Raw genomic sequence first — 9,938 nt, forward strand, 5'->3', positions numbered from 1 at the left:
CTACATCAGAGTACTATTATTATTCATTGTGACAGTCAAATGGCGATACACTTGACTAAAGACCAAAGACATCACGAAAAAACGAAGCACATTGATGTGAAGTATCACTTTATCCGAGATATCATTGCTGAAGAAAAAGTCTGTGTTCAGAAAATTGATACAAAGGAGAATCTTGTTGATATGTTTACAAAATCTCTTCCAGTCCTCAAGTTCAAACAGTGCTTGAGTTGGATTGGAATTCAGGGTTCGTGATTCAATCCGATGGGGCTTTTGTGGAGAAGGTGGAGCAAGCTTACTATCTTGTCAATGTTGGGCACACCAAGGTGGAGATTTGTTATGTGACTTTGTCCCACATTTGTGTGTTTAGAAGTTTTAAGTAATAGTTGTCTCACATTGTTTGTGGTGACAAATTTGCCATAAGTCATTCCCTATTAATTGGGAACGTTGGGTTGGGTTTTAAACACACCAAATTAGACAAGTAGTCTTTCCATATATATTTGTAGGTTACGTGTTTTGTCTTGATGGTGTTTTGGGAAATTGAAAGTTGTGGGCTTTTGAATATCTATTCGAGTCTATTTTGTATTCCTGTTTTGATAGTGAAAGTTTGCTCTGTGTTTGCCCGTGGATGTAGGTCATCTTGACTAAACCACATACATCTTTGTGTCCTTTAAATTTCTCGTTCTTAATTTTGTCATTGTTAAAGCTCTGCAAATATTTGTTTGAAGCTATAATCCTAATATTAACAAATATAAATTAAATTAAATTTCTGATTTCTTACTTGTAGAATGCATTCAAAACTTTTTTATTTTTATTCATCTTCTCAATAAATAAATATTTTTATCCTATATTTAGAACTTCCTATTTTTTTGTCATAAAACTAGTTTAGGTTAATTATAAATATATGAATTGATTTATTTATTTGTATTATATTAAATTTTATTATCTACGAAATAATATTCATATATCTTATTGAGATATATACTAAAAATATTTAAATATATATTTTAAAATTCTTTTAATTATATATTAACTTATATTTTTAAAAGATCAACAACATTATACCTAGAAAAAATAATAAAATAATACTTCCTCTGTCCCAAAACTATAGTCTAGGTTGCTTTTGATACGGGATTTAAGAAATATAGATATTATATTGGTAGTGGGTAAAAAGTATAGGTAAAAGACTTTTTTGGCCTTGTGAGTGTATTAGTGTAAAAATTAGTGGTAATTGTGTAATAATAATGAAAAAGTAAGGATAGTTTTACAGTGATATAGTTATTTATGGAAATGATACTATTGTTTTGGGGCGGACAAAAATGGTAAATAGAACTATTGTGTTAGAACGAAGGGGGTATTATAATAATAATAATGTATTAATCTATACTATTTAAATAACTTGACCAATAGAAATCAATCGCCTGTTTCGAGACGGTAGGAGGATTTTTCATGAATATACACAAATTAATTGATCGATTGGTCCTTAATAATCTCAGGCACTGAAAACATTAATTATATATTGATACACGTTAGAATTGGATCCCGTCAAAATTAGAGCTGAAATTACCCCAAACTTGAGTCAAACTTGGACTATTTATATATATTCGGGTTTGATTTAAATCTAATAGGCGCGTTTGTTTGAAGAATTTTTACATACTTTCATTATACAACAAATTTTTTTCTCTAAAAAATATCAAATTAAATATTTATTTTTTATTTATTATATTATACTATAAATTAATTTTCATTCAAAACATTATATCAACACTTATTTATATCACATTATAATTATTCACATTCAAAATTTTTATTATTCAAATCTCAATCTAAAATTCAAATCTCCAAACCAACACACTATTCTTTGGCACGTATAATATGTGAGAAAACCAACGGTCTAGGTTTAGTCCAACAAAATTGGTACAATCCCAATCGTCCGCTCCAACTACCCAATTGCGAGGCTGTGACAACGTACACATGAGTTCCATGATAGGAATATCTTTGAGAAAAAATCATGATTTTGTCACCTATACACACATATATAAATAATTGATTATTTATTACTATAATATTTTGGTTTTGTTGTTTGTTTGATTCAACCATGTCATCAGCATGTGAGTTCTTTAAAAATTAGGTTAAATTATTTTTTTTGTCTCGTAATTAAACTTCTTTAACATTTGGAGACTGTTTTAAAATAGTTTCGTAAGTAGAAAATTTTTTCAATTTAATTTTCAATGTCTATGTGGCATCAACTTGGTAGGCTGGCGGACACATGTAGGTCAGATCAGTGCCACGTCACTGACACGTGTCCGCCACGTGGATAATTTTTATTTTTTAATTTTATTTTTAGGTAAACTGTTTTTTTAGTTCTATAACTGGACCCCTTTATCATTTTAATCCCGTAACTGAATGTTGTTTTAAAAGAGTCCCGTAAGTGTAAAATTTTTTCAATTTAGTCCTCAATGCCTAGATGACATATGCATGGCAGACTGACGGACACGTGTCGGCCAGATCAGTGTCACATGGCTGACACGTGTTTTCCACGTGGATAATTTTTATTTTTTTATAAAAAAAAATAAAATAATATATATAAAATATATAAAAAATAAAAATTTAAAAATTTAAAAATATAAAAAAATTGAAAAATAAAATTATGCACATGTCCGTTAGATCAGCGCCACATGGCCGCTACGTGGATAATTTATATTTTTTATATTAAAAATAAAAAAATATATATATAAAATATAATTAAAAAAATACTAATATATAAATTATTACAAGCTAAGTCACATAGTGCTGACTTTGACGGACATATGGATAATTTTATTTTTTACTATATTTTATTTATTTTTAATTTTTAATTTTTAATTTTTAATTTTAAAATTTTTATATTTTATATTTTATATTTATATTTATTTTTATTTTTATAATTTTAAAAATTAAAATTATAAAAATAAAAAAAAAATCAACGTGGTGGACACGTGTTAGCCACGTGGCGCTGATCTGGCCGACACGTGTCTACCAGGCTGCCACGCAGATGCCACATAGACATTGAGGATTAAATTGAGAAAAATTTTCACTTACGAGACTATTTTAAGACAACCTTTAGTTACGGAACTAAAATGATAAAATGGGTTAGATACGAGACTAAAAAATAGTATCGTAAGTAAAATAAAGGGTAAGCTATTTTTTAGTCTCGTATCTATTCCATTTTATCATTTTAGGACTTTAAGTGGACCATGTCTGAAAATAGTCCCGTAAGTAAAATTTTTACGCTAAAATAGTCCTCCGGTGCCGGACTCGCTACGCTGGCCCACCGTTGCTGACGTGGCGTTGACGCGGCTGACATGTCATCGCCATGTAAATGCCACATCGAATGATCATTTTAGCGAACATTTTTATTTGCAAGACTATTTTCAGACATAATTCATTTAAAATCCTAAAAATGATAAAGGAGGTTCATATATGAGAGTAAAAAAAATAGTTTACCAATACATTTTGTAAAGAAAAAAAAAAAAAAAAACTCACGTGTCGTTGACGTGGCATTTACATGGCGATGACATGTCAGCAACGACGGTCTAACATGGCGCGTCCGGCACTGGAGGATCATTTTAGCGAAATTTTTTTACTTATAGGACTATTATCAGACAGTGTCCACTTAATGTCCTAAAATAATAAAAGAGTCAGATACAAGATTAAAAAAGTTGTTTACCCAATAATAAAATTAAATATATAAAATATATAAAAAAATATAAAATATAAAAATATAAAAATTAAAAATATAAAATATAAAAAATAAAATAAAATTTATCCACATGTCCGTCAGGTCAGCGCTATGTGGCCGCTACGTGGATAATTTATATTTTTCTATTAAAAAAAATATAAAGATATATAATTAAAAAAAATACTAATATACAAATTATTAAAGATCACGTGACACTGACTTGAAGGACATATGAATAATTTTTATTTTTTATTTTATTTAATTCTAATTCTAATTTTAATTTTGTTTTTATATTTGTAATTTTTTATTTTTTTATATTTAAAAAATAAAAAAATGAAAATAATCCACGTGGTGGACACATGTCAGCCACATAGCGCTGACCTGACCGACACGTGTCCGTCAGCATGATACGCAGGTGCCATAAAGACATTGATGACTAAATTGAGAAAAAAAAGTTCACTTACGAGACTATTTTAAGACAGTCTCCAGTTACGAAACTAAAATGGTAAAGAAATCCAGTTACGAATTAAAAAAAAAATCAGTTTGCCCTAAAAATTAATATAGGATCAGATTTGATCATATTGTAGTGACTTCCAAACAAACATAGCCTCGTGCAAAATGACAAATCAGATGTATATTTTAGAAGTGGCAAAAATTCAAAATTAGGTTAAAAAATCAGGTCCGAAATTATTTTGGGCCCGGCTAACATGACCCAATTGAAAAATCATCTAGCCCGAATTTTGAATATATAGAAAAATTTAAATATATAATAATATATATTGAGCGAGGAAAACCAATGTGGGGTTTTCGAGGCTTGTAAATTGGGTTATGGACTGGTGTATGACTCGATGGGCCTGTCAATTGTATTAAGATTTTAAATGGGTTGGGTGTAGGCCCAACAATCAAGGTGTTACTAAGAAATGGGCTTTTCCGGGAGGACCTTCAACTAGGTGCTCGGTTGATACGGAGGTCGGATAAGGGGAGGTCGGACAGAGGTAAAGGAGACAATAGGCGTTTTAGGTCATTGGTGTGGAGGTCGGACAAAGGGAAATCGGGCGAAGGAAGATAAGATGGTGGTGTTTAGGCCAGTCGATACGGAAGTCGGACAAGTGGAAGTCGGGCGGGGGAAGACGAGGCGGTGGATGTTTAGGTCGGTTGGTTGAATGGGGCGGTTGAATAGCAGTTTTAGAGCGGCTGGAAGAAGTTACAACGGGTGAGCGGATGTGGAGGCACAACCTGATAATGACATTGGGGCGGTTGACATGGGTTTTTAAATAGGCATTTTCACGACCCGAAAAAGGCATCTTTAATCGACATCAAATTTAGTGAATTTCTTTTGGGGATCACACTTTTACTTTTCTAGTCTTTAGTGTTCTTTTCAATTTTCTTTTGTATCGTACAGTGTCTAGAGATTCTCAATTTCAGACATCTTTTTAATCAAATTTGAAGATAATTTCTTTTTTCGGATGTTAATTTTTGTTGCTAGAAAATCGGCAACAACAATTTAGTGACCATAGTGGGAGAAAGACAAGATTGCTGATCCTACGTCAAGAGAATATTTCATACGACTGAGATCCGGCCGAATCATCGGAAGGATCCATATGGCAGGCTTACAGCCCCAAGTCTCTTCGACACCGGTCGGAGAAACAATTTTACCACCCGCTATGCCGAATGCAGGGGAAGCACCCCAAACACCTGCCGATTGGGTGTCTTTTGTTCAACATTTGAACAATCAGCAAACTTTGGCTTTGCAAAACATGTTGCGTGAGCAACAAAACTTCATGCAGAACATGTTATATCAAGTTCTATCAAGGGTTGCTATTCAACCCAACCCATCACCCTCAGGGATGTCACCATCCGGACTTCAAACAAATTTTGCAGGCCTTCATATGTAGACAACACCCTTCCAAGTGCTGCTACTAGGGTCGATAGAGGAAAGACCCCTCTGACATACCCAAATAATGTTCCACTAGGTATCAGGGCTGAGCCGACCTTCCCCAGAGACGAGAGAACGGAAGGACAGGCTCACAATCCTATTCCTATTTTCGACCCCATTCTACCCAAAGTAGATCCGAAAGACATCGCTCAAGTTCTGCGGGTGCATTTCGGAATGAATCCTCAAACGGTGAACATGCCGGCTTATCAGAGGCCATTTTCAGAAAGAATCATCAATGAGCATCCGCTCTCGAAGAATTATAGGCCACCTGATTTCCACTCCTTCTTGGGAGAAGACGGAGCATCGACCAATGAGCATGTGGAACGTTTCACAGCTCAACTAGGGGAAGTGGGCAACAATCTGTTTCACAAATTGCAGTTGTTCGGGTTGTCTCTCACAAGAACAACCTTTTCCTGATTTGCTAATCTTCCGCCGGGGCAGTTGCAAACTTGGGACGGTTTGGAAGTGGCTTTTCATGCAAGATTTTTTAATCCTCTTTTGACAGTCTCACTTACCGACCTTTTGGAGGTTAGGCAAATGCCGGAGGAAACCGCCTACCAGTTTATAGAGCGGATACGACTGATGAAAGGACGTTGCCCAACATTGATTGAGGAGAGCAAAATGACCAATTTGGTGGTTAGGAATATGCATACGCGGCTGCGAGAGGCTTTGACAGTCCATGATGTTGGAGATTTGGCCAGTTTAGCGTCTAACGCAGGGAGACTAGAATCCCTTTTCAGAGAGAAGGATCACAACATCCGGCGGAACAAGGTCCAGCAGATGGCCAGTTTGGATACAGAGATGTATGCACCAGATGAAGAACAAGGGAAAGGCGTTGAAGAAAAGACGGCTGAGATTGTAAATTGCAAGCCTTATGTATGTTCCAAACTGAAACCTCTCCCAGGGGCAGAAGAGCGGGAAAAACCGACGTTTGATGCATCCAAAGCAAGATGAGATCTTCGATATTCTGCTAGCGGATGGGCAAAATCGCATCCCAAAAGGACAGCGGTTGGCGAACAAGGAAGAAATAAAGGAAAGGTCATACTACAAGTGGCATAACTCCTTTACGCATTACACTAACCAGTGTACGCACTTCCGGAAGGAAATTCAGAGAGCCATCAAAGCTGGACGGTTTAAATATGCGACGATGGGAGTAGAGCAGCAGCCCTTCCCGAAAGTAACTACTACAGTAATCTCTGTGCGTTCTTCATAAAACACACAAAAAGATGATGAAAGAGACACAAGACGGAAGGAGCGTAAGCCAAAAGAGCGAGAGCATGATCAGAATGATAAGTTCAAGACCTGCTAAAATAGGGTCGCAGAGAAGTGGGACCAAGAGGATGGCTCATTCGAGGTGGAATTGAGAGATAAAGTGGTAGTTCGAGATCGACCAACATACAAGCCACAACCAGTCCATGACAAATGGAGTCAGAATAGAAAGCTTTTACCCATAGATATAGATCCGCGGTTTCCAGGTATGAATCGTACACAAATCCGTAATGCCAAAAGCAGGTATACAGCTCGGCATGGGAGGCGAGCAGACAAAGGACAGAAGAAAATAGATGCGCCGCCCGAAAGAAAAAACCCAAGAGACCAATTACAGGAGCATCGGGAGATCGAGAGGCCCGTCAAGAAGGCCAGGTGTTTCCATTGTCAATTTTGCAGACGGATCAACATTGATCCCGAGATAGGAGTTGCCGAAGGGGAGGTCTCTAAGATAATCTTTGGATCGTTTGCTCCAGAGAAGACAAGAACTTTTCGTAGTAATATAGTAAAGGCCGACAAGACCATGTTCAAAGTCGGGATGACTGGTATGCGGTGGTTTGAGGAAGAAGATGAACCTATCTGAGCAAGTCTGAAGGACGAGGAACTAGAATGGGCGGCGATGACTGGCAGTCCCGGACATATGCACTGCAGTCCCCCACCTATACCAAAAGGACCGATCTCGCACTTGAAACCATTATATGTTAACGCTCACATCTGTGGTAAGCCGATTAACAATGTTTTCATTGACAATAGAGCTGTCTTTAAGGTTATGCCTCTCAAAACCTTGAAGAAATTGGGGAAAGGAGTTGGTGATCTGTCTCCAGTGGATATCGAGATGACGAGTTTCACAGGGCAGCCAACGAAACCAGAAGGGATGATGGTGGCCCCTATTAAGGTAGGACCGAAGGTGATCTCAACCGTGTTCTTTGTGGTGGATGCTAACACCATTTACTCAGTCCTATTGGGGCGAGATTGGATTCACGCCTCCAAATGCGTGCCCTCTTCTCTTCACCAACATATCATGTTCTGGGAAGGAGATCAAGTGTTCAGAATGGATGTCAGCACTAATCCGTTCGGCTCCACAGAGATTGTGGAAGAATCCATACTTTACTCTGAATATGTACCTCCGATCTCACAGACAGCTGTGGTAGATGAGTATCCCCGGAAGAGCTGTAAGCTCACTGCGCAGGGGTATGTGTTTCATTAGAAACATTTTTCTCTTTTGTGGCTCTGTTGTTAGCTAAAAACATTAAATTTTTTAAAGTTTAATTATGGAAAAGATAGGTGAATGTGACTTGCTGATTAGGCAGTTTTATTTAAACCAATTAATGATTAGGTTGCATGGCGAGGAAGGTTCCAGCAATAATGTTGATAAAAGAGAAAGCTTTCGCTGGCCTGACCTTTTGGAGAAAACAGAACCTTCCTTGTCAACTCAGGATCCGCTCATTGAATACAATATAGGAACCGAACAGATACCCAAGATGGTCAAGGTTAGTGGTTTGTTGTCTAAAAACCAGCAGGAGCAAATGGTAACGGTAATTCGGGACCATATGAAGTGTTTGGCATGAGATTATTCCGAAATGCCCGTCACGTGATTTAATAGAACATAGGTTGCCTATTAAAAAGGGATTAAAGCCGCATAAGCAACCACCAAGAAGGATTAGTCTAGAGCTACTTCCACAAATCAAAGAAGAAATTGAGAAATTGTTGAAAGTAGGATTCAATCGACCCTTTCGGTATGCAGAATGGTTAGCCAATATTGTCTCGGTAAACCAAGAAGAATGGAAAGATTCGGATTTGCATTGACTTCAGAGATCTTAATCTGGCTACCCCCAAAGATGAGTATCTAATGCCCATAGCTGATATGTTGATCGATTCAGCGGCGGGGCACCAAATTTTGAGCTTGATGGACGGTTATGCAGGGTATAATCAGATCTCATTGGCAGAAGAAGATATACCAAAAACCGCATTCAGGTGCCCAGAGGCCTTGGGGATCTACGAATGAACAGTTATGCCGTTCGGGTTAAAGAATGCTGGAGCAACCTACCAACAGGCAATGAATACTATCTTTCACGATTTGATTGGGCAGTCAATGGAGGTATACATTGATGATGTGATCATTAAGTCTGCTGACTTTGATACACATCTAGTCGACCTGAGAAATGCTTTCCTATAGATGAAGCAATACAACCTTAAGATGAACCTAACGAAATGCGACTTTGGAGTTTTGGCAGGAAATTTTCTGGGTTTTTTTAGTGCATGAAAGGAGGATAGAGGTTGATGTAGACAAAACTAAAGTTTTTTTAACAATGCGCCCCCCTCGGTCGGTCAAAGAAGTGCAAAGTTTGTTGGGTAAAGTAAATTACCTGAGAAGGTTCATATCAAATGCCGCGGGAAAGTTAAAACCCATCACAAGGTTGCTAAAGAATAAAGCAACTGATTTTTCTTGGGGTCCGGAGCAGCAGATGGCATTAGAAGAAATTAAGCAAGCATTAACAAAACCACCCGTGTTGGTTCCTCCAAAAGGAGACCGACCTCTTAGACTGTATGTGGCAAACAGTTTTGATGTGGTAAGTAGTTTGCTGGCGCAAGAATGGGAAGACGGTAAAGAAAGGGCTATTTACTACTTAAGCAAAACTCTAGCAGGGCCGGAGCTGAATTATACCATCCCCGAAAAAATGTGTTTCTCTTTAGTCTTCGCATGTACTCGATTGGAGCACTATATTTTGCCAAGAGAAACTGAGGTGGTTTCCAAAGTGGATCTAATCAGATTAATTTTGTACAGACCAACCATGCAGGGAAGATTAACGAAATGGGTGATAAGATTGGCTCCCTTTGCACTGTGACATCGACCTATCAAGGCAGTGAAAGAGCAAGTAGTGGCTAATTTATTAGCTGAATTTACGAATAGCGAACCAACATAAAACAAGATGGTACATTATATAGGTACTAGTCCTTGGAAAATGTTTTTTGATGGTTCTCATTCTAAAGGAAGGTCAGGAGCATGAGTTATATTAG

General features: G+C 37.1%; 1 protein-coding gene across 1 annotated transcript; it reads left to right on the forward strand.

The window, feature by feature from the left end:
- The first annotated feature begins 7,539 nt into the window (after positions 1-7,539).
- Positions 7,540-8,925, forward strand: LOC127249067 (uncharacterized). Its single transcript, XM_051271660.1, has 3 exons — positions 7,540-8,111; positions 8,257-8,455; positions 8,698-8,925. The coding sequence occupies exons 1-3, from the start codon at positions 7,540-7,542 to the stop codon at positions 8,923-8,925; spliced, it is 999 nt and encodes a 332-aa protein (XP_051127617.1).
- Positions 8,926-9,938: the final 1,013 nt, after the last annotated feature.

Source organism: Andrographis paniculata, unplaced genomic scaffold (assembly GCF_009805555.1).
Source record: "Andrographis paniculata isolate CXL003 unplaced genomic scaffold, ASM980555v1 Contig35END, whole genome shotgun sequence".
Classification (NCBI taxonomy): domain Eukaryota; kingdom Viridiplantae; phylum Streptophyta; class Magnoliopsida; order Lamiales; family Acanthaceae; genus Andrographis; species Andrographis paniculata.

Coding starts and splice junctions, on each gene's coding strand:
- LOC127249067 (XM_051271660.1), top strand. CDS start 7,540: ATGACTGGCAGTCCCGGACATATGCACTGCAGTCCCCCACCTATACCA. Junction 8,112..8,256: donor TGTAAGCTCACTGCGCAGGG/GTATGTGTTTCA, acceptor ATTAATGATTAG/GTTGCATGGCGAGGAAGGTT. Junction 8,456..8,697: donor AGCAGGAGCAAATGGTAACG/GTAATTCGGGAC, acceptor CGGTAAACCAAG/AAGAATGGAAAGATTCGGAT.